General features: G+C 39.7%; 1 protein-coding gene across 16 annotated transcripts in view; it reads right to left on the bottom strand.

The window, feature by feature from the left end:
- DST (dystonin) overlaps positions 1-25,860 on the bottom strand; it is a 469,472-nt gene that overhangs the window by 119,536 nt on the left and 324,076 nt on the right. For 10 of the 16 annotated variants that reach the window (XM_082731256.1, XM_082731255.1, XM_082731253.1 and 7 more), the window contains 11 exons: positions 19,027-19,155; positions 16,762-16,850; positions 15,667-15,802; positions 9,097-14,571; positions 8,819-8,968; positions 8,460-8,675; positions 8,125-8,274; positions 6,847-7,080; positions 5,467-5,619; positions 3,457-3,690; positions 2,700-2,966 (listed from right to left, as the gene is read on the bottom strand). In XM_082731256.1, the coding sequence (XP_082587382.1) occupies positions 2,700-2,966; positions 3,457-3,690; positions 5,467-5,619; positions 6,847-7,080; positions 8,125-8,274; positions 8,460-8,675; positions 8,819-8,968; positions 9,097-14,571; positions 15,667-15,802; positions 16,762-16,850; positions 19,027-19,155 (7,233 nt within the window). The remainder of the gene's footprint in view (positions 1-2,699; positions 2,967-3,456; positions 3,691-5,466; positions 5,620-6,846; positions 7,081-8,124; positions 8,275-8,459; positions 8,676-8,818; positions 8,969-9,096; positions 14,572-15,666; positions 15,803-16,761; positions 16,851-19,026; positions 19,156-25,860) is intronic. The other 6 variants (XM_082731248.1, XM_082731247.1, XM_082731251.1 and 3 more) reach the window with 1 other exon arrangement.

Here is a 25,860-nt window from a genome sequence, read left to right on the forward strand (position 1 = left end):
GATGGACAGACTTAAATGAGCCACAGGCCGGTGACTGGATTCTCATGAACCTCACCAAGGTGCACTGTATTTCCCTCATGTGGGCGCATTTCAGAAGAGCAGACTTGACCATCCTAATTTTATTTTTATGGAGATTTTCTAATCTTCTCTAAAACAGCCCTTAGATAGTCACAGAAGATAAGTACTGATTTTGAGAAGTTTGGAAAAAATGTGATGAATATCTCTTCCAATTGAAAGATAAGCACCTATAGTCTGATCTCATTCTAGTCACTGTTTCCTGACAACCATCCCGAAGGGACTCCTCCTGTCTTAAGCTAACTACTGAGTAACAAAATACAACATTTTTATTAAGAAATGATCCTGAGAAGACACTTAAGAAGGAAAAAGAGAATTTGTTAATTTGAAGGCTATAAAAACACTAGGACAACAATTAAGCAAGAACAATACACCTTCAGAGAAGCCCAGACAAAGTTAGAGGAACATACACAGTCAAAGGGAATACTGGAGCTACTGGGCTTCACTGGGCCTCAGCGTCCTACACGAGGAAAAGGAAACAATGAGTCCTACACATCCTAGGTTTGCCGACACGAGTACATGAGATCATGTGTGCAGACTACTTCCTGGCAAGCCCGGCATATGCCAGGGATTAAAATCCACTCTGAAAGCAGAGAATGGGTGTGCAGAGCTACTGCATCCTCAGCCTTCAGGGCAGCTGGGCAGGTGTCAGATATCTGGAGTCTCTTTCTCTCCAGCAAAGCAGCTGCTTCCATTCACCCCAATATCCATACAACTATGGCAAAAAAGATAAGAATCCTTTTAGGTAATTTCCAAAACTTCTCATAATGGTTTACAGGGAGCCATAATGTAATGATAACATTACCTCAGAGCTCTCTGACTATTTGGTCCAACCCCATCCCCACTGCAGGAACTCTAGTGTCTCAAACCACTACCCCCTCCTCGTGAGGCACATTAGGGGCTTTTTTCCCCAGGTCTTCTCATCTGGTAACAGCTCTTCCCTCAGGTATCTCTCGCACACACCCCCTCTAAGTCTTCACGCAAATCTCATCGTCTCAGGGAGACCTGCTCAGAAATGATCTTATTTAATGCTGATAAGTGGTTCCCGACCCCATGCTCACCCACCCATACCAACTCAACTTACTTCTTTTAGCAAAAGATCATTACCTTCTAACATCCCATATTGTATAAAATTTGTTATTAATAAATATCATCCTCATTATCCTCACAGGCAAGCAGGGCAGGGAATTTATGTTGCTCACTGGGAAATCCCATGCACCTAGAACAGTGTTAGCACCAAGGACTAATAAGAATAACTATGCTATGAAATAAACAGGACTGAGAAGAATTGTTGTAGGAAAACTGTTCACTTATAAGTCTGATCCCCATCAGTCAGCTGAGAACAGACTCATTATATTTGTATTCTATCTACAACAATGCCTGCCACATCCTGGACACATGATATTTTTGTCCAAAGAACTTTTCTCCCACAGACTATGTCTTTGACATTTGAGCTATAACCATAGACTGCCCTCCAGTGGGTCCTCCGCACATGGGACGTTAGACAGACATATGGAACACCTTATAAATGATCTGATCCATCCCCTTCCTTTTATAAATGAGGAAATCTGGGCTGAGGGAAGAAACCATGTGGCCTAGGACATGTGGCACAACTAGAAAGTACTGGAAACAGAAGCCCTGGTCAGGCCCTTGGGCTGTTTCTGAACTCTGCCAGGACATTAAGAATTCCTAAAGCACTTTCAGAGACCCATATCCTTAGAAGCAAAAAGATCAGAAGGCAAACATCATGCTGTGGCTAAAAACAAGAGCTTTCCTATGAGGCCTCTTTATGTTTGAATCCACCCACTGGTATTTTCACTCACTGGGTCAAGTTACTAACCTTTTCTGACTTCTTTATAGCTGACTCATTCCTAAAGGAATTCATTAACTTTTTCATTTTAAGAGATAATTACAATAAGGTTCTGGAATAGCCCCCGTAAACTATGAATACAATAAATACTTCCACTCTTCTTCTTGTTTGACTTATATTTCCTAGACTATAAAAACCTTCTATTCCAAGGACTCCAAAGACAAAGACATGGAGGAAAACTCCCCAAACTGCAAAGGGGCCTCCAGTCCAGTCATCTGATTTTGTGACAACAAAAGCCACATGCTGAAATAAAATGGTCAGTTATGTGACACTCTGAAAAAGGTTTTCAAAAGTTTCCTCTGCTCCAGCACTAGATGTGTACACTTGGACAAGCGACTTCACTTCTGTACGTTCCAGTTTCCCCACCTGTGAAATGAGAATGCAGCCCCCCACTTCCAAGGGAGCAGGGGGCCAGAGGGACTCAGGGTGTTCAGACGGGAAGAGCTGAGAAAGGAGCCTGCAGGGTCCACCATAACTGTTATCTATTTGCCATTAATTAATACCAGCTATCATTATTTCTATTAATTCTTCACAAATTTGCTCCAGTTAGAAGAATGCCACATCTCATGACTTAGTTCTTATTGTTTCTTGCGTAGAGTTCTCACAGCAACTTATATCTGACACAATGATGCACCTAGTAGGTGGGACTTTACTGTCAGTGGTCATTAAGGTTTCAAGAGAGAACTCAGGTACCCCATTTCCACAGACCTAAGAGACAGAATTTGACAATATCACTCTGTTTAAAACAACAAACCTTAACTTTCTGGTACTGCTGGTTCAGATTCTCCTCAGTGGTTCCAACTTGTCCATCAACATCAGTTTCCAACAGGTTACCATTAACCTCATCCTCCTCTTCCATTACCAACGTGCCATCGCCTTCTTGAAAATGAGTTCCGTTCTGTTCAATGACCTGTCTCTGTTTGACCTCTGCTCTGTCGGAGTCTTTGTCCACACTGGACAGCCAGTCCAGCAGGTTTTCTATTTTGGTTTTGCTCTCTTCCAGTTGCTTTGCAGCTGCCACCTGGAGAGAGGAAGTTCACAGGAGGTATTCTATATGCTGGCTGAGGCACCAGTTTTAAGACATTCCAAAAGTAAATATTTAAAATCATTTAAAATTAGAGTGGGGATACTAAAAATGGACACACACTGAAAACTGAACACAGTGAAATTAAACCTTAGAGTCACAGGTAGTTACTGGGCATTCTGAAATTTTAACTACAATTGATGTCCTTAAAAAGACATTCTGAAATTTTAACTACAATTGATCGAGTCTCATGCATTTCCCAAGTAGAAAGCCTGACAATCCCACTTAAAAAAAATTTTTTTTAAGTTAAAACGAGTTTTTCAAACTTTCTACAATATTTGGCCAATTATATGACTGGAAACCCATCATTCTCGTCTCTGGTACTAATCATTGCTTACTGGCACCTGATACCACTTAAAACTTCAAGTAGCTGTTATACTAATCATCTTCAACAAAGCAACAGTGTACTACATATTGGAATGAGGACCTTTTCAGTTTCTTCTTTGATTGCTGTTGTCACAACTTTATCCAGCTCCTTTTTGGATTGTTCTGCCTTTAGATTAAGCTGTTCACACTTAAACTTGGCTTCATTGAGTTTTTGCTCAATCAAAGCTTTATCTTCTCGTGATAGCTTTTCGCCATTCTCTTTTAAGAATTTCTCCGTATTTTTCACTATTTCTGCCAAAGCCTGTGCACTTCCTCGCATATCTTTCTGTAATTCCTTATAACACAAAAGAAAAAAAAACTCTTATTAAATTATTACCTATTTAATTCTACGAGAGCTGTAATTCTAAAACAGGGAGTAAGCAGAGAAGAACTGAACACTTATTTATAGGTTGAAAACGCATAGTCAATCTGAGTTGGTTTACTTAAGTCACAATATTCAATTTAATGTGAAATCTCAAACGACATTAAAGAAAGTGTGAGATTTTCATATTTCTAAAACATAAAAATTTATGTTTCAGAACATGAACTTCAGGAGCGTGTAGGTAGCTCAATTGGTTAAGTGGCTGACTCTTGGTTTCAGCTTGGGTCACGATCTCACGGTCCCGGGATCAAGCCCGGCACTGGGCTCCACACTCAGCGGGGAGTATGCTGAGGATTTCTCTCCCTCTCCCTCTGCCCCTCCTCCTGCTCTGTCTAAAATAAATAAATAAATCTTTTTAAAAAATAAAATAATGAATTTAATAATATAATCTATACGAATTTGCTCACACCATATATTATCACACTATATGAACACATTTATAGGAGCTTTTAAAGACATGACACTACTATTTACTATTTATTCAGTTTCTAAACATTTATTTTTTAATATATATTTATTACTCAGGATAAAAACAAATTCTCCCAGTGAACTAAGATAACTTCTTCTAAACTCCAAGGCTCTCTAATATGCAATGTTTGTTTCTTTGCCACAGTTGCTAGGAAGCTCAAAATTAAGATCTCTCCTCAGCAGTTATAGCTTCCCTCCATCTAGATTTCTCTATGGAATTTTTCTCTTCTTTTCCTCCTTTATTTTGTGTTTTCATTCTCCAAATTATACTGTATTTGAACTTTCGCAATATTTTTCCGTATTTTTAATTTAAGCTTTATCAAATCATTCTAAGTATTTGAATGGAAAGAGATACTACTTACTGAGCCACTATTGTGTGCCATTAACTGTGCTAGTCACTTAATTAACACACAGCATTTGCTTAACTCCTACAATCAGTGAGGTATGACCAACAAAGAAACTAAGGCTTGAAGAGGTTCTTTATAAAACTAACAGTGTGGAGTATCTTGCATTTGAACTAAGAGCTATCTAGTCATCATGAGAATGTTCTTTCTCCTGACACCAAAATCAGGCTATCTTTACCTCTCTTTATTGTTTGTTCATGTGATGAAGAGGGAGAAATTGTGGAGAAAGATGAAAGGAATAGGAAGTTAAGAAAGAGAAAGAACCCAGACAAATGGCTACTGTACAACTGAGTGAGCTGGCCTTAAGGGGAGACAAGTTTTAACTCCTTACACAAGATACTTCCATTAGCAACCTCCTTTTTTTTTTTTTTTAATTTAAAAAGGTGGCTTACTATTATATAGTAGTTCTTTTTCTTTTTTCTTTTTTTTTTTTTAAAGATTTTATTTATTTATTTGACAGAGAGAGATCACAGGTAGGAAGAGAGGCAGGCAGAGAGAGAGAGGAGGAAGCAGGCTCCCTGCTGAGCAGAGAGCCCGACGTGGGACTCGATCCCAGAACCCTGAGATCATGACCTGAGCCGAAGGCAGCGGCTTAATCCACTGAGCTACCCAGGCGCCCCATTAGCAACCTCCTTTACAGCGCCTTCCCTCAATATCTCACCAACACCAGTCAAGAAAATTATTGGCTTTCTTGAAGCTGGAAATGTAACTCTTAGTATCAAGTTGAAAGCTCACCTTGGCTCAGAATAGCTGACATGACTTGCTAATAATACTATTAGTATCAACAGAAAGCTGCTGATGCAAAACCAAATTTTACCTCCTGCTTGGACTGATACTTCTTTAACTCAGTTGTGCCATCTCCAATCACGAAGGCTTCCTGGTGACCAATGAGGCGGTTTTCAGTCTGGGTAAGGAGATCGCATATTCCTTGGAGTTTCTCTTTGTACTCCTGCTGACGGTCTGCCACGATCTAAACAGGGCAAAACCAAAGCACCTTAGATGTGTGGTCATAAACTCACTATTGTGATTCCTCCTTATGAGAACACATTTTGCAAGTTCTGCACATTGTACGAGTTCTAACTGCAAAATCAGAACACATCTTGCAAGTTTTTCTGTGTATGCTGTAAACATGATAGCAGTGGGGTACATATGGAGCAAGGTGACACAGAAAGTAAGAGCATGTCCCGTATACAAAGAAGGAGCTCATGTTCAGATGAAACTGCTCAGGAGAATACTGGCCATGCATATGGGTAAGAGATGGAGCTTCTGACCCACAGGAAGGAACATTCCATGTTCTTAAGCTCTTGAAACCTGCGACACACACAATTAATTCTGCAAAAGGATATCAAAACAGAAGTTAGTTGTGGTTTGTCTATTGCCGTATCTGCTATGTGTACTTGGGTTATCATGCGGAAGACAACGCCTAGGGGCTTCAAGAAAAACTAAAAGGAGCACTGCATGCAATGTTTTTACTTAATTACTGTGCCTAATTCCACTGCCACCCCTCTGCTCATTACTGGTATTAGATGTAGCACTCTAATATAATTCACTCGATCAAGAGATTAATTTGGTAAATCAGTACTAATACTCGCAACTTTCCTTTTCCTACCATTTATACACTAGTTATGCATCTTATAGCCACTGATCATGTTTCCTAGAAGCCCAACACATGTCAGGCAAGTAAAGTACTATATGTTCTATAGTCATTCTTTTATTAGTGCTCACAGTACTACCAGGTAAGCACGGTTACTATTTCATATTTACCACTGAGAAAACCATGATTGAGCGATGTGCCCTAGGTCACACATGACTGAGGGTAGCTGGGAGGTGAGCTCAGCCACTCTGACTCCAGAGCCCATGCTCCGTGCTGCTGTGCCCTCCTTCCTCCCAGTGGGAAAAGATACCTTACTCTTCTTTGTCCATATGTTCATCAATTTATCAAAATCTGAGCGCATCCATATTTCCTATTCCCCCCCAAAAATCAAGACTCCCACTTGAAAATGGTGGTTTCAGGGAGTCATAAAAATTAAAATAAATTATAGCATTCTTGTGGAAAATAATATTCTTATATATTCCAGCATCTCTCCATTATACCCTGTCCACTAACTGCCTTTCTGGATCCTGGGGTATCCACATAACAGGTTTCACACAAAAGAACTAAAAACAAAGAATTCCAGCTCCACAAAGAAAGGCAAACCTTCTGATCATCAAGATCTTGTTCTAGCTGTAACTGAGCCTTTAGCTGCTCTACCCGGGCAGTTACTGATTCCTGCACATCAAGAAAACACTTCTGAGTGGTATTTAGGAGCCTCAGGAGTTGTTTGCTTTGGCTGGGAGACAGGTCTTGTGCACACTCAGAAATGAAGAACTGCACATCAAGGGCAGTGGCCTCCAGCTGCACTTTGGTGTGTCCAAGGTCTTTTAACACGTTCTGTGAACAAAACAGTGCAAGTTATAAAATGGGAAGTAAGCCATAATATAAAACTTGTATTGATAATATTTAAAAATATCCTTTTTCTATCAGGGACTCAAGGTTTTACTGACATGTTTTCATGATTCGGTTAGTCAAAAATCTATTCAGCACCTGATAGTGGATGGTAATGATGAAATTATTTAAATACTATGGTACTTAATATTATATGGGAAGATAATTTCTCTAAGAAGTTTTTTTTTTAATTTCTCTAACTTATTTTTTAGAGAGAGTGTGCAGGAGGAGGGACAGACAGAGAAGGAGAGCATCTCAAGCAGACTCCCTGCTGAGTGCAAGGCCCAAAGAGGGGTTCGATCTCACAACCCTGAGATCATGACCTAAGCCAAAATCAAGAGTTGGATATTTAGCCGACTGAGCCACCCAGGTGCCCCTCCTCTAAGAATATTTTAATCTTTTTATATTTTAATATTTTAATACTTTAATCTTGCCTCCATATCACATTTAAAATGTAACTGTAAGAAAAGATAAAGACCCAAACTTACATAGATTTGGCATGTTAAAGGGGAAAATAAACATTAAAATATTACTTGTTAATATTGACAATATCCATGTAATTGTGGTTTCACATAAATGAGCCAATGGGGAATCTGAAACATAAATTCAATGAACTACAATTTCAGTTTTCTGACTCAGGCCAGGAGCCTAAGATTCATTCATGAGGCATGCTATTCAAGTTAAGAACTATGATGTACTTTTAAGACTAATTTAACAATTACATATTTATGTGACTAATACATACATGAATATAAATCTTAAGATGTCAGTGGTGGTAAGGCACTGATAAGGCAGTTGGGAAAGCATCAGAATGATAACCGTAAGATGTGATTATTTTATGGTTGTGTTAGTTATGAACAAACATCTCTTAGAGACAAGGAAGGAAATAGCCCTTTAAGATTTAGTAGTCATGATTGTTCCTGTAAACAGTTGTTATATTAAACCTGGAGGTTTTTAAATGTACTTTATCTCATTTGTTTTAATACTTGCCTTGAGAAATTCCAAACTTCTCTTCACATGTTCAGCGTCTTGTACATTCACAATCTCAATATCCTTCACAGACTTGCTCTTCTCGGATATCCAAGATGAGAAAGACTCCAGTTTCTGTAGAAATTCTTCATGGGAAACTGCTAGTTTAGACTAGAAAATAAAATCATGTGTTCATTTCAATTACCAAATTTCAAATTCCTACAAAAACTGGCTCTGTTTCAAGGCCCTACCAGTATTAAAACAAAAAAGACTTCATCTCATGACTAAATTTTCAAATAATCAAATTTTCTTCAAAACTCAAATTCTGACTTGGCGTGAAATGCTTCGATGCCTACCATTTCGGAGTCAATTGCAAGCATGACGTGTTTCATTCTTTCTGAAGACACACTGCTGAGGGAAGAGAAAGCAGTCTGCAAATTTTGGTGGCTAGTCCTCAATTCCTCCAGCTGTCCACTGGGGAAGTCACTGGGAAGAGACTCTAAAAACTCTTCTGCCAACTTCATGTCTTTTCTTAAAAGAACAGCAATTGGAGCCAATCCCAATTCAAATGTCTGCGAAAAACAGATATCCCAGAACCATTAAGTGAAAACACCAATCACAATCCATTCTAAATGTAAGAGTAAAGCCCAATGCTCATTTTTCCAAGTTAACACCAGCTGACAACCATTCGTAACAGGCAGTGGACAGTTCTTACCTCTAACTGTTTAAGTTGGTTCCTCAAAGCTTCCAGATTATTATCCAGAGACTCCTGGCTGTCTAAAGGGGGCTTCATATCTTGAAGTAAAGCCAAATACTCATGCATTTTTGATGTGTGCTGTGAACACTGCTGTAATTCAGTGGAAAACTAAACATAAATTTGGACATTTTAATTCAATAGCCTTTACAATGTTTTTTAAAGCAAATAAAATATATGGGGTTATTCCCAAATGTTTCATGCAGCTACTGCCATATAAAAATGTAAAATCAACTTACTTGTTCCACTGAGCTATCTCCAGACGTCATTCCTTTTGACCCTGAAATACTTTCCAAATGGTCTGGGGTCTCACTGCATAGCTCCCCCAGCTTCTCATCGCTTGGCAATGCTGATGTACACACAGTAGAACTTTCTAGTCTAATATCTTTTATATTTTGTGAACTAAGGGAATAATGGTTTTCTTCTTTGCTTTTAAGATCATCAAGAATGTGTGACTTTTCATCCACCATCTCAGGAGTAGTGGGTGATTTTTGATTCAAGTCACTGACCTGTTCCACCTTCTCTGAGTACGTGTCAGCCAGCAGCTTGTAGAAAATATTTTCAAGTTGCAATGGAGCTACTTTAGAGGTTATACCTCTTTTCTCTAGCTCATACTCCATCTGGGTTAATTCTTTTATCAATTCAAATGCTCCAGTAATTTTCTGCTTATACTGATTTTGCCTAAGTATATCAAAGAGAAGCTCAGACTTCAGATTTGCAATACAGAACGGATCATTGCTGCTCTCTGCTTTCAGTTCTGGTGAGTTATTCACAGGGGAAACCCCAGAACAGTCACCAACTTCAAAGTCACTGGGCACACCAGATGCTTCATTTGCCAGCTGTGATATGCTAACTCTTTTAATTAAGTTTTGAAGTAAAGTTTTGGTGTCTGCACAGACTGAAGATTCTTCAACCTCTTGAGGATTCATAGGGCCTTCTTCCAGTACACTTTTTAAGATATCCTTTAAATTTACATCCTCAACAAATACCTGAGATAACTCAGGAAACTGATCCTCCTTTTCTTGGAGTCCTAGAGACAAGGTGTGTTCCTTTTGCTGCTGTTGCTCAATTATTTCCACCCTACTGTTAATTTCTGATAATGAGCAGGCTGTGCTTAAAGGGCTCCTGGAGTTACCATTTCTTATTCCATTTGTGCAGAGTTCTGGTGGCACAAAATTGTTATTTTCCCCCTGGTCTTCCACACTTCTAAGAGGTAAGATTGACAGTGTGCTTTCCTTCCTTTCTGGTGTGAACTGAGCAATTCCTGTTCCCCCTTCTGAGGCACTTTCTTTAGTACAAGGACCACTCTGTTGGGCCATCTCATTTAGAGGTGAGATTTCCTGGGTAAGAGTTGTCTTCTCTTTTACATCATTTACTCCGAACTGTACGTGCCCCTTCACAGCAGGGGAAGCTGTTAGAACACAGCTTGGGATACCTTCACTGGGTTTTGAGACATCCTTTGCTTTTACATCTTTTGTACAATGTTTTAAATAAGTGAACAGGTCAGAGTCTTTCTTAGGCCCATCAGTGAATGAATCTCTCTCAGTACTTGTATCCCCTTTGGACAACAGAATGTCTGAAGTCATGTCAGCACCGATCATTCTGGAAACTGAGGAGTCAAATATTTCTTCAAGATTCTCAAACTGAACAGGACTTTCGCATACCATTGTCTGTAGGTTCTCTGGTTCATCTCTAAGAGTTACACTTACTTTTTTGAGGCCTCCTTTCTGATTATGTTCTTCACTGTCTGTGATTTGTGGAAATGGACACTGGTCATTACCTAAAGCAAGACTCCCCATCGTACTTTCATTAGACAAAAGTCCAAGATACCTATTATCTTCTTGTAGACCTTCTCCTCGCACCTCTCCTTTACCTGAGCACACTTTATGAACTGGCGTTTTGTCTTCTATTAGTATACTGCTTTGGTCGCCTTCCTTTACAATTACACCTCTTTCATTTCCTTGATGCTCCTTGGCAGTTACAGAGGCTATGGATGACAAACGGCTTTCCTCAGCGGGCTTTCCCATTAAATCGGGCTCAGAACAAATGATAGCATCAAAAGATGAGCAGACTGGAAGGGTCACATTCTTGGAATATGGATCTCCACCTTTCACAGAGTCAGTAGATTCTGGCCCTTCGATCAACTTAATCTTCAGGTTCATTAGATCGTTATCTACTTCAGAAGTTGAACAGGTATCAGTATTGTGTAAAATAGCTACCGAGCCAAAGATGTCTTCTGATTCAGCGTCTTTAGTGATCGGCAACAATATATCCTTAAGGGCCAGCTCATGATTCAACGGATTTTCTGGGCTTTTTCCAACAACCTCAGTTGTATATTCTTGAAGGTTGCTTCTTTCCATACCCAAGCTCCTTTTACTAGTTGATTCTAGCTGTAAAGCATTTACACCTTGCTGGTTTTCTAAAGAACTGCAGTTGTGCATTCTATCCAGGAGAATTCTTTCATTAACACTCTGACTGTCCTGAGTGTTTTCCTTTTCACCTACTGCAGCGGCATGCAACTGGCTATCTGTATCTGCAGGCTTATCCTGGCACCAGGGCTCCTCACTGTCACCTTCTACTCCTTCTTCATCATCGCCATCATCATCATCATCATCACTGTCATATACATAATCCCCATAACTTTCTTCACTTTGCATAGAATCTAACTGCTCAGTTTCAGATGTAAAATCTTGTCCAGTTATATGTTCTTCTGTTCTCCCTCTCCAACACCCAGTGTCATCAAATTTTAATGAAGCACTAAAGCTCTCTTTTCTTTCTCCAATTTCATAATCAGTCGATGAGTCAGACTCATCACCTTCAAGGCTGTTTGAGCTTTCCCTTTCTGATACAGTTTCCAGCAATGATCCGTTGCCCTCGTGTGAGCCAACTGAACCTGAATGGATTCTCTCACCAAGATCGACTCCAGCATTCTCGGTAGCCATGAGAACACCCTGGGGAGACTCTGGGCCTCCCCTCACACTTAGGCTGTCAACCAGTGCCCCCTGGGCTATCACAGAACTTCCATTCTCTCTTGAAATATCATAAAATCCATCCCCAGAAGGAGCAGCCCCATCAGTTTCCTCTTGCAGTGTGGCATAGTCCTCAGGCTGTAAACAATCACGATCGTCCCCTTCCAGAAGCAGAGAATCATGGTCGTCATCTTCAAACAAGGGAGTATCATAAAAATCATCTTCACTGTCAGTGTCTGTTTCTGCCACACTTGGCTGATCATCCAGGAGTGATGTTTCATAGTCGCCAGCACCAACAGTTCCTTCAAGCAGCAGTGGGCTGCAGACAGGAGATGAGCCCTGCGGGGTCATGGCACAGGTGTCCTCTTCCATTTTGGACCCAGATGGCTTGTCTTCAGGTTTCTGTGAAGAGGCAGCACCCAATTTTTCCTCTTCGCCATAAGTTTCTGAAATACATTTATCATCGCAAGACTGGACCAGAGGAGGACTGTCACCTATATTTACAGGTTTCTGTTGAGAGCGTTCTCCCTGTAAACTGATATTGATTGCTGCAATTCCCAGAAACTGCTCTTGAAAAGTCTCTCCCATTCGTTGACCTGACAGCTTGGTTTGGTCACTGAGGGGCGATGTGGAGTCTTCACATTTATTTCCATTGCTCTCTAGGGTAGGTATGTCATTAAGGCTTTCCTGGTCATTCCTCAATTTATCATGACTTAGCAAGGCACTCAGCCTGGGAGAATAGTCAAAGATTGTCAAATCCCTGCTTATATTACCTTCATTCTCTTTTTCATTCAAGTCACAGATCATACTAGTTTTTGATCTCATAATAGGACTTGTTATCGAATCACTTGCAAAGTTTTGAATATTTTTAGAATGACTACATTCACCAACATGTTCACTTGTTCCAACTTGACCTTGATTTTCACTGTTTTTAAGTATGCCTTCAGAGTCTTGTCTAAGCATGCCAACTGCTACAAGCGCAGGCTGTGCTGAATAGGATGCAGAATTGGAAACGCACACACTGGATGAAGTCTTGACTATACGATCAGTTGCTATTCTATTTTCCAGGTTTTCTGACTCATAGAATTCACTACTGGTAATGTTATTTCCCATTTCATTAAACTCCTCATCTATGGCATGCTTTCTGTCTTCAGGGATTTCTTTATGCTTAGGTTCTCTACAATGCCATGTACCAAAACTATTCGGCGAAGCTAACCTGTCATTCTTTTCTTCACTTGGAGCATTATTCAGAAAAACACCAGGGAGTCTTAAGGTATCAAGACATTCTTTGATGGGCGTGCCCTCAAATTCTGCACTACAGCCTTCCAGCAGCATCCCAACGGCCTCATTCAAGTCTCCATCATACAGCAAGAGCCTCTGCCCTGTGTTTGCATCCATATAGCTATTTATCATCAAATAAGACAGAAATAATTTTTTAGTTTGTTCTGAGCTCTGAGTTGCCACCGGCTCTTCTCCATCAAAGACATCCTCTTCTTGCCTGTAATCATGGACTGTGGATGGTTGGAATTTACAGAAAGAGAGCCATCTTCTGGCATTTTTACAAGCTTCTAAACCCCCCAAATCTGGCATTTTATCAGGCAGCATTATATTTTTCAAAATCGATGCTGTGTTATTATCTATAATTCCCAGCTGCTTAGCAACATCCCAACCAATGACTTGAGAAGTTTCTGGAATATAAAGAGCAGCTATTTTCTGCCTGCCATTCAGGATTTTGTATGCCAATTCATTTGTAATCAATTCTTGCTGCAAGGAAGACGATGTAGGAAATATTTCACCAGAGTGAGGCCAAATGAGTCCAACATAGCCTCGCTGAGCCTCTAGGACCAAAAGAGCACTGCTTGAAGTAATTAGATCACACTGGACCGCTTCGTCCACCGTCAAACGTTTAGGAGGGTCTGAGTGGATGATTCCACCTGTTTGAACCTGATATGTGAGAATACTGTTAGCCATGTCTCTGTCAATCACCCCTTCTGCCACAGCTTCTTCAACGGTCATTCTCTGATCAGAGCTGCAACTGATGAGACCCCCGGAAAGAAGCTGTGCACCTAATAACCTAAACATGGTTTCACGGTCTATAAGACCTTCATGAGCTGCCCTTAAAATGCTTATGTTTCTTCCACATTTTAATGTTATTCTGCCTCCTTCTTGCGGTCTCACAGGTAGAAGCCGCAACCCAGTGTTTTCCTGTAAAATACTTCTTTGTATAATATCTGCTAAAGACACCTTCTCAGCAGTGCAGGGGTCAATAAGATCTTTACATGTGTTTTGCCTTTCCAGGACTTTAGAAAATAGTGCTGAGGAAACCAGGTTCTGTTGGAAAGCCTTCTGCAGGGTCAACTGTTCTCCTGTGGCTGGAGTGACTAGAAAGCCTGTGGAAAGCAGTATCTCGAGAACTCTGATGGCCATGGATTCTGATATCATGCCTTGGGCCAAAGCTTCCAGCACTGGAATTGTGGGAGATGATATCGTAGAAATGATCTCCTTTACTTGATTTAGTTCTTTGAGTTGGCACAAAACTTGCTCATCAATAAGGCCATGACTTGCAGCATCTTGGAGGTCAAAACATTTTCTTAATTCTGGTGAAACGAGACCAGAAATCATTAGCTGTGTCTCAAGCAACCTGATTCCTGTGTCATAGTCTAGAAGGCCTCTTAAAACGGCCTGAAAGACGGAAAGTACTTCTCCAGTTGTCTGATCAACGGTGCCACCAATCACTTTATCCAGCTGAAAAGAGAACAGAAAATTCTCAGATCAGTCGGTGACCCAAGGGTGGGCAGAATTTCATGAAACTTAGTTTGCATTTTTTTAAGAAATAAATACACTTCAACATAAAAATCCTCTACTTACCAAGGCGCAGCAATGCTGTGAATGTTAGGCAGCTCAAATGCACAAGTGATCTATGTCAGTGATCTATTCAACAGCACAGGATGTGATAAAAGCTTTGAAAACAACATGCATCTGTGAATTGAAAACTTAATATTGTGTACATTAACAAGGTTAGTGAGGACACAACAGAGTAAATGATGATAGTGAGAAAACAGAACACATACCTAAGAAGGCAAATCATGCTCTCTGCAATTGGGTGAGATTAGTTGACTGACATGAAAGAGAGTACCAAACCCCATGCTATTGATGTTTACAGCATACAGACTTCTTTGTAGACAGTAAAAAACTAATGAACCAGAAAAATTGTTACATACCCCCAAAATGTGACAAATACTGTGTATAGTATTCCAGGGAGTAAGGGAATTGAATACAAAGATAACTTTTTCAACACCGAATATTATGTTGAATATTGTGAATATGTATTGTCGAGTTTCAAAAGTTTAAAGACAGGCCAAATTTTAAGTGATTCCTGTTACATTTTAAGAAGATGCTAGGGCATCATCACTATAACAAATGGCCCAGTATTCCTCCAGTAAATCTCACAGTTATCTCTGAAAATGAAACTAGTGCATAAAACTCTAGTGTCATCTTTAAAGATGAGTTGAAGCTATTTTATAACATCATATTTATATAGTAAAATACCTAATACAGCAGTAGAAGAATGGCTTTTAAAGAGAAGAGTTAGAAAAATGAATGATTCTTTTCTTTTACCATGCAAGGCAGAGATTAAGATGTCACAGAAACTGATGACAGCAAGTGTAAGACTGCATTTAATAAACAACACTGAAATCTCTAAATACTTAGATAAACTCCATCCATGTTTTTTCCATGTACACAAATTCAAGGTCATTTATCACTGACATACATTTCTACAACCATGCGATAAAACTAAGACTCTTGAAACAGCTTCATGTTTTAAATAAATTATATTACCTTCTCCTCTACCTTTTTATCTCCTAAGGTTTGTGATTCTTGTAGTTGTTTCAGAGATTCACTAAAGAAAGAATTATAACTTTCTTGAAGAGATTTCACTTGTTTTTCCAATTCATTTCTTTCTTCATCTGTCATTCTAAAGTAACCAGAAAGCATGAAAAGAGGAATGCAAGTCTTCAAGTGATACGAACAACACATTAGGCTCAATGATTTTGTAAAGTAAAATCCCTTTCCAAACAAGCACATGATCGTAAAGTAAAACAAAACTTCATTTACAGATTGCTCAAGTCTCAGAATGTGTATAAAATTTACACATCCAGGAATCCTTCCCTCGCCTGAGAAAGAGACGGAGAGAAGGCTGTAAACTAACACATGAGCACTTCTCTAGCATACACACACATTTCTAAAATAACAGCACTGTTATCCAACAGGGGAAAATATTCAAGTGTTAGCTCCAACATGGAAGTGGGACAGAATGATAGCATGACTCAAGATGAAACTTGTTCAAACTGAAGCATGAATAAAGATGAAATTAACAAGGAAATTAACCTGATTCTCTAAGGTACAATACAAAGTCATTGTGGCATAATCTTGGGGACAGCCCCAAAAAGGATTTTAGAAAAGGATAGTTTTTTTTTCCCACCTGAGGCACTGGCTTAAATACATAAAGTACCTTGTTGGAAAAAGTAAGACCACAATATGAGAAACCAGTTTATCAAAAGTCTCAGCAAAGAAAATGAAGATATTCATACATATTTTCCAAAAAGTAAAGTCATAGAGAGTCATAGAAAGTACTACTTAGAATTAAAACTTGGCTTCGAATATTTACCACTCACTAGCTATCCACTCTTAACATTTTGGAGCCTGTTTTTTTTTAATCACTAATATATGCGTATAATAGCTACATTTAGGATTTTGGTAAAGACTGGAAGTGACTAAAAGTAACTATCATATTGCTAAGTTTATAACTGTGTATTAAATAAATTTCTGAGTTTGATTTTTAAAATCTCAATTAAAATTTACCAGCTTTTGCTCTGCTTAACATGAAGACAACTTCTCTACTTTGAATAAAAGAGCTAATAAAAACCAACATACTTGTCTCCATGTTTTGCCAAAAATAGCTGCATGGTTTGAAGTGCTTCAGATAATTGCTCCTTTTTGGTTGATATTTCTTCACTGGAAATCTGCAAGGTTAAGAAAACGTACTCAAACTCTCCCCTCATAAAGACTAGAAAATAGTAATTATTAAAAACTAATCAGGTTTTAGTTAAGATCCAAGTGATGGGTCTACTTTCTGGGTGGCCCAAGTTAATATCAGTGTGCAAGCCTGGATAAGAAGAGTACTTTATCTAGAATAAAGATTAAGAGAAGTCCCTCTCTCTCTCTTTCTAACCATAATTCCCCCATTTCATTAGGAAGTGGTAATACAGCAGTACGTGGTTCTTGCATTTGTCACAGCCCAACTGTGAATTAAGGCTGCCCTAACTATCCCGCATGTCCAGAGGTTCTTCACTGGCCCAGTGTCATCCTTGTGTGGTGCAGCACTCAAAAACCCATGAACATAGGCCACTGCTCCATAAAAGTATCTGGCCTCCTCCAAGCTCCTGCATGCCCTGCTCCTTTTGAAAAAGTTATGGTGAAAGCATGAGTCTGTAGATCTGCAGACCAAGGTTAAATCATTTCTAAAATTTGCAAAATTCATTAGTGACATGGGAATGAAATTGATCTGAGGAAAAGCAAGAAGTTGTAACATTTTCTCCTAATGTCTCAACGGTATCATTTCTGAATACTCTATTTCAGAAACTGACTGCCACCCTTTTGGAGGAGCAGAAATGAGAGGAAGTGATAGACAAATGAAAAGGTGTATTTTCCTCCAATGGACTTCATTCAGAACAGAGTCAACTTAAAGTCTATTTTTCGCGATTATAGGTAATCATGAGGCCATAGTGATTTTTAACACACATTATTCTATCAAAGTACCTTAAATTTCACTTAATAGAAAGACCATCAAACATTTATTAGAGATTTATAATTTAGGTGATGATCTGCATTTTGAAAGTGTCTGCCTACTTTTAGTCTCCTAGATCTAAAGTGGATTTAGTAAAGTTCTGGGGAATTTATAAAACTGCAGAATAAGAAAATACCAAGCTTTGTAATCTACATCTCTCAAAAGAAACTTGTTCTCCCAAGAAATCCTTCCTAAAGTTTGTATTCCTACTTTAGTTCTTGCCTCATCTGATGGGGTGAGGGTAAGACGGATAGGGTATTTTAAACTAAATATTGGCACAAAGTTACTTTGAAGGTTTGGAGTTTAAAACACCAAATGTAATTGCTTTCCAACTTCTGATTTCTTCCACACTAATAGGAAATACAGTATATAGGACTATGAACTAATATGGCTCTATTTCAAATGAATACTAATTCAAGTATACACTCAGGTCTACAAATTTCTCCAATGGGGAGCCCTGTTCAGTTACATCTGCCTGACATCATAGCCCAAATTAGATAAGACATTGAAGTTTCCCCCTATTTAATTATGTCAACAATGTCTGTTTCAACTGATGACCAGTGAACATTGATGCAGAGCGAGAAAAGGAAGCTAATGATGACCCCATTATTTCCAAAAGTCATGGCAGAGGCAGAGGGGCAAGTGTAGGAAAAGTATTTGAGGACAAATATTGCTTAATTTAGTGGAAACTTACTGTTTTTTAGTACAGCCTCAATTCCAGTGTTGTTACTGAGCATCAACACTGGACCTTAGCTCAACAACACCCAAAGAGCTTCTCACAGTACTGTCCAACAGACATCACGGGGCACTAACACCTCATGAGCTGGCTACTCAATGGCAGCCAGGCAGCTGGGGAACAGAAGAGAGCCCACAGCGTGAAAGAATTCACTTAGGTAAGGGAAAGAATCTAGAATTTCCAGTGATTGACTTTTTGTAAAAGATAAAGACCCAGGAAAGTACATGAAATCCTCAAAAATGTTAATACCCCCATTTTGTATTTCTTTTGTTCTTGAACATTTTCATTTACCTTTTTAAGAATGAGACCACATAGTTTTACTATAACGAGTGCATGGGTTTACTCTGGGCACAAAACAGAATGACTCAGCTCCTTAGCAACTCTCTTCACTATAATCAAGAAGCAGATCTAACCACTAGGAGCAGCAACAGTAAGACTAATAGAGTTCAGGCTCTGTAAGCAGAGATACTTCCTTCTGCTACAAACTGTGATTCCTTGGACAGGTTACTTAACCTCTCTGACCCTCATTATAACTGCCTACAATTTTTTTAGGTTCTGTCAATTCAGTAAATTCTATCCACTATTATTATTATTTAACCAGAACCTCAGCGAATACCTTTTGTTTAGAGAAGGTAGATTTTCCACCCTTCTCACCATCTTTCAATGTCTTGCTGATATTTGATACCCATTTCTGTAATTCTTTGGCTTTTTCAACATGTTCTTTCTTTTCTTCTTCCAGGGACCTCTGACAAGTGTGAGTGGTTTAAAAAAAAAAAAAAAAGAAAGAAAGAAAGAAAGATATATTCCAGTAAATGTTTGAGCTGTTAAATGGACCTTTCCAGAGAAAATAAGAATGTAAAAATATGTTTTAATCACACACAGTATACTGAGCATTTTATTCATTCACTGAACCATGTTTATCACATCACATGGCAGATGTACTTCCACAATGTTTATGGTAGCAAAGAAAGCTGTGACACTCTAGAATAATCAGTCTAACCTCCCAGCTGGTCTATCAATATAGACAAATTAAAAAAACTCAATTTTATTCATGAAGCACTAGAAGATCTTTGAATTCTGCCTTTGCATTAGCATTACAATCACAGTGGTCTAGACAGAAAAGTATCAAAATGGAAATCGGAATGAACCATGAATGTGTACACACATATGAAAAATATACAGAATGAAGAAATATCTCTCCCCTTCTTCTAACACAATAATGCTACTTTTAATTATAGACTCTATGTGGAAATGGGAGACTGTGGTAAACATTTATTATGTAAAGGTTATAATGCAAGAAAAACTGAAAACCTCTTCCCTTTCCAAGGAGAAAAACACTGTAGCTTCATAGATGAGGTGGGCGAAGGGGAAAAATTTACATCCTTCTCTTTGATTCCGTGGTGCCCTCTGAAATACTCCTTCAGCAAATGTAACGGATCATTTTAAAAATGTGAGCCCTAACGTCTGGCTGGATCTATTCCGCAATGAAGAATTCTGAAGAAAAGATGCTATAAACTTGCTGGCGTTCATCAAGCTTACTCCATATTCTAGGTAAAATATCTTTATTTTAGTGTGGGCAAGATCAAGACAAAACCAAAACAAAACCACTAACCTAAAAGCTAAAGGAAACCATTTTGAAGAACAGTAAATAATCTGTTACTTTCAATTTAAAAATTATTCTCTCTCCTAAACAGTCACCTATTTCCAGGCCTCAAGAGATTAACAGTGCTCTGAGTAGATGACATAATCGCTAGGCTGTGTATTTAACTGATACGGTCATGCTCTGGACAGACCACATGAAGGGGAGAGCATCAGCCCTGTGCAAAGTTATTTAAACACGTCCTTTTATGAAGAATAGTAAAGGCTAGAAATCCCAGTCATCAAAGGTTCGGACACCTCTAAGAGTTTAAGACCTGTGTGGAAATCAAAATCAGCTTTCTCTAAAGCTTCTTTGTATGTCAACTTTCTTTTCGTTTGAGGGCATATTATATTTCTGACATAGGACTTCTGATCTTTGAGTTTCGTAGCAATGAAAACATCTATGATGCCCACTTGGAGAGCCTCTTCAATTGACAACCGGGAATGAACCTGTGGCTCCATCAACCCCCCTGTCAAGTACTGAAATTCCAAACATCTGATTCCCATTTCCTTACTTATGATATTTGCATTGACAGCCTCCACCACTGACATCACTTTGTTGGTGACAGGATGGCCAATCCCTGTGATTACTACCTCACACTGTCGCAGCTGCTGGGCAAACCCCTCGTCCACGAGGCCTCTATGCAAAGCCTCTGCCACCCGGTATTTTTTGCCAGTGAGAGGATCAATTATCCCCCCCGTGCTGACTTGGGCTTCAAGGCATCTGAGGGCAGTAATCCGGTCAACCAAATTCCTGCGGGAGGCCTTTAGGACAGAGATCCTTTCCCCACTGGTGGTTAGCCAATAGCCGGCAATAGGACTGTGCAGATCCTTCTTGGGAACCAGCCGGCTCAGCAAGGAATCAGCGAGTTCTGTCAGTGTGATGAGCCCTTCCTGATACTTTCTGACCCAGGCTTTGTCCACAGTTCCCTGCTCTACAGCTTCATTAATATTGAACTGTAACCCCGTTTTAGTATCAGTCAGCATATGAGAAGGATGCCCGTAGGATTCAAAAAACGTGGCTTCCTTCCACTGATACTGTTGCCCTGAAAGCTCTAGGTAGGTACTTTTTTCAATTAGGTTTCTCTGGAAAGCCTCATATGCAGTCAGTTCTGCTCCCGTTTTAGTATCTACTACAGAAATCCTATGGGTTTTGCCTACATTGAGATTGGAAATGTTCCTCTCCCCAAAGGGAAACAGAAAGCACTGGCAATCTACATCAAATACACACATTCGCAGTAATTCGGAGTAATAGAGAGCTTGCTTGTTGTTGGGATTAGGAAAGACTCTTGAGTTGCTGGATGGCTCGTGTAAAAATTGTAGGATGGCATTATTTAACAAGCCTTGCTGCACAGCAACTTCTGGAGGAATGCGGATGCCCCTCACAGGATCAATAACTCCCCCACTGGCAATCTGAGCCTCCAACATGTGTTTACCTCTTTGCCTGTCAAGCATTCTATTTTCCATAGCTTGGAACACTGACAACGTCTTAGAAGAATATGAATATCCCAGGGCTGCCTTCTCTGCCTCAAGGAGCCTAATTTTGAATTCGGGGTCAATAACTCCATTCAGGATTGCATCTTCAACAGAGTATGTCTGACCTGTATTGGGGTCAATTATAAAACCTGTTGCAGCCTGAGCTTCTAAAAAAGCTAAAGCCATCATTTTGTCTATTATGATTTTCTTGGCTGCTGAGGCAAAGGAAATCTTTTCTTTTGTGGATTCTAGGTAAAGCCCCGCGATGGAGGTGGCTTTTGTCAAAAACTTGCTAAGTGTTTTCTGAACTTCGTCAACAGTCTTGAGCCCAAGTCGCAGCTGCTCAACTGTTTTTGCATCCAGAAGCTTGGCTTCAACCAACTGCCTACCAGTCACAGTGTGCCGGAGCCCCTGGAATTTAAATTCATCATCCCTAACTGAACACGTGTGATCGCCATCCACATTCTGGAAGGTCTCTGGTTCTGAGCCTTTCTTAAGCAAATCTCTCTGGAGTCCACCAGGTGCTCTGCACCCTCCAAGCATCCATTCCTCGGCACTGGGGCCTGGGCTCTTCTCTTGTTTTAATGTGGTGACTTCTTTGTGCATATCATACTGCTTGTTCTGAGCTATCTGTAACAGGAATTTATGAGACATTAAAATCATCTAAAGAACATTACGTCACTTTACCCATCCTTAATCCAAACGTAATTCCTACGATAATGAAAGTTAAGTAGAGAGAGGAAAATTTTCAAACCAAAGAGGGGTCAGGGACAAGTAATGGTATTTTGAGTCTGAAGTCTACTTTAGATGACAATCAAGGTACTAAAATGGTACGTTTAGGGGCGCTTGGGTGGCTCAGTGGGTAGGACATGGGTAAATTAATCTCATGGTTGTAAATTCAAGCCCCACATTGGGTACAGGGGTTACTTAAAAATAAAATTTTTTTTTTAAAAGGTACATTTTAAAAAGACTTGAGATGAAGTTTGTCCAAAGAAACTTCAGAAATTAAAGTAAACTGCTTAGCTTCTCTAGCTTTAAAAAAAAATTCTTCAGAACATAATACCATAAATATAACTGTAACACTATTACATCTATGTATTTAATCTCAGCCATTTAAAAACTAAAGAATGAGAATTTGTAGTAAAGATTCAAGCCAATCCCTAGAAAACTACAGCATAATTTTCTGTCAGAACTACAAAGAGCCAATCTCTTAAACATTGTTTAAAAAGTTTTAGTCTAGCTGAGAAAGGAAATAAGAGAGGAAACTTGGCATGATAAGGTCTCAGAATCCAGAGTATACCTCCAAAGGGGCCAAAAGTTTCGCCAGGTCCATTTCACACTTGCCATCTTGATACCTAACTGGTGGTCTGGAACTGTACAGAGCTTGATCTCTTATTTTCTCAATTTCAGAGAGTTTTGTAATAGGGTTTGTCTCATCAAAAGTTATCTGTAGTTCGGTGCTTGTCTGAGAAAAATACTCAGAGTAACACTGCTGGCTTTTCTCTTTCTCAAGTGGACCCCCTGACGGCCAGAACTGGACTTCCTTTGGTATTTGCTCAACACCCCGATGCTGCCATTTTTCTTCCGAAGGCTGTGGGTCTTGATTCCGTCTCAGCAGAGGAGACCGGGTCGCAGGGTGAAGCTGCCCTGTGGTCCTAGAGGGCACGTCCGTAGAGTGCTGGCACTCATTTACTGTCATCTCAAAATCTGGTTTGAAGGGACAGTCTTTGGCTGGGTTCCTTTTTTGGATTTCACACTGGAGCAAAACTAATTGATGTTCGTGTTCCTTTATCTGTTGATCCATCTTTTGCTTCAGACGTTCGACTTCACGTTTCTGGGCTACCAGCTCGTCTTCAAGTTTCCGACATTTCTGGTAATGATTTGCTTCCACATTCTGCCCTTGTTGCATTTGCTCGCGATACTGCTGAAGTTGTCTTTCAAGGTCTCTGATATTTGTCTCACAGAGCTTAGCGTTCTCCTGAGCTCTGCAGTTCTCTCGCTGAAGAGACACGAAATCAAGCTTAATGCCTGAAATATCGTTTTCAGTGATAACTTTGGAGTCCATTAACTTTTCCATCTTTTTCCGAAACTCCTCTGCTGAGCGCTTGAACTTGTCTGATTCCTCCTGAAACAGAACCATCTTTCTGTGGGTCATCTGCTCCTCTATCGTCTTTAAGTGCAGTTCGTCTTGCACTTTTTTCAGCCTGTTATTTAACTCCTGCACCTGAGCTTGCTGTAGCTGTACCTTCTGCTCCCCTAGTCGCTTTTCCTCTTTGGAGGCGCTCAGCTCTGCACTCAGACTCCGGACTTCCTTCTCAGTGTTCTGGATGATGATGTTCTGCTGGTCACACTTTTGCTTAAACTCACTAACTAAATTTTGGCTTTTGGCCAGGTCTTCCTCTAGGCATTTAATTTTTCTATGGAAATCCTGTTCTGTCTTTGTCTGTTTATGCAAGTGTTCGTTGGTGTTGCGTAGCTGATCTTTAAAACCATCCGCTTGAATTTTCAGGGCTTCGCACCTTTGCTGGATAGCTTGTTTCTCTAAAACTACGTTTGCTGATTCAGTTTGAATTCTCTGCATCATTAACTTGGTTTCATTATTCTGCCTAGTAAGCTCATCTACTTTTTGTTTTAGCATTTCTGCACACTCATTACTTTTCTTTAATTCTTCATTAAGCTTCTGGATTTTTTCATTATTTTCTTTTTCAGCTTTAATATTTTGAAGCAGCTGTGCATGGCTTTTCTCAAATTGTTCTTTGAGATGATCTGACTTTCTCTGGCAGAATCGTATTCTTTCATTAGAGGATTCCTTCTCAGCCTGGAAAGAATTAACTTGTGAATTTAAATGCTGAATATTCCTCTCAGCTATAGCATGGGTTTTAGTGATCCTGTCTACTTCTCTTTGCAGTTTCCCTTTCTCCTGTTGAAGAGATTCTAATTCCACTTCATAATTGTGCTTTATTTTCCGAAGGTCATTAGCTTCTTGCATGACTTCCTCAGCTTTGTCTGTGGTTTGGTTCAACTGCCTACCCAGTTCTCTGAGTTGCTGGGATACCCTTCCTCTACCTGATCCTTCCTTTCCAACTCTAACTTAAGGCACTTCAGCGTGTTATTGGTTTCATCAATTTTTCTTTCAACAACGAGCCTTTTCCTCAGATGAAGTTTTTTTCAAGCTGAAGGGCATTAAGTCATACTTCAGTTCTCTCATGTCTTTTTCAGCCTTTCTATTGGCGACTGTTAGCTCATCAACCTGCTGCTTGAGTTCCTCTGTTTTCTGTCTGTCCTGCTCTCTCTGAAGACCTGCGACTCCTCTGTATGACGTGGCCTGTGGCAACGCACTTTCTCTACATGAATACTGAATTTCACTTATCTTTCTTCTTGCTTCCGATTCGATCTTCTGCTTTTCTTTTAACTGCTCCCTCTGCTATCTGTTTTGAAACGTGAGGTCTTTTTCCATCTGCTTTATCAGCTTCAAGAGTTCCTCCTCATTGTCTCTCTTTCTCTTCAATCTTCCATTAACTTATTTTTTTGTTGCTCCAAGTCATTGAGACTGGAATCTTTTCTTTTGAGATGATCTTCCAGGGTTCTTCTTGTAAAGGTGTTCTCTTCTAACTGGTTCTGGAAGTTCAGAAGGTTTTCTTCCACTGCCGCTCTTTTGGCCTCAGCCTCCAACGTGAGCTTCTCACCCGCTCCAGCTCCCGCTCTGCAGCCTCCTTCTCCCTCACGATGGTCTCCAGCTCCCTGCGGTACTGCTTGGCTTCGCTCTCAGCGCCGGATTTTCTGCAGAGCAATGTCTTCTTACATTTCTCTGCTGCTTTCTCAATTCATTTTCCTGCAGCCCTGCTTGACCTTTGGAAGTTCCTCCTCTACTCGAGACTTTTGTTTCTTTTAGTTCAGCCACCATTTTCTCCAACTCACTTATTTTTCCCGTAAGTTTGCTATTCTCAATCATTGTCGCCTTCTGACGCTGAAGCAGATCTGAATATGCCCATGTTCAGAAGTCTCCTTACATCTTTTAATCTACAAGAGATGTTTACAAGCATCAAACCTGTCCTGTTCAAATTTGTCTTTAAAAACCTGAAGCGATGCTCATGAAAATGCTTATAAAAACAAGGGAACCAAAAGCAGACAAATACGATCACCACTCCCGTCACCAGCACTGCACGGCACCACCACCTTCTTCAGAGACAAAGCTTCAGAAAGTCAGCAGTGAGAGAGGACAAACAAAACAAAACAAAAACCCTTCGTGTCATGTTGGCTAGGCAAATGATTTTTTTTTTTTTTTTGGTGTCTCAGGAATAATTTTATTTAAAAATTAGCTAGCTCAGGATTTGAC

Source organism: Mustela nivalis (genome assembly GCF_964662115.1).
Source record: "Mustela nivalis genome assembly, chromosome: 5".
NCBI classification, from domain to species: Eukaryota; Metazoa; Chordata; class Mammalia; order Carnivora; family Mustelidae; genus Mustela; species Mustela nivalis.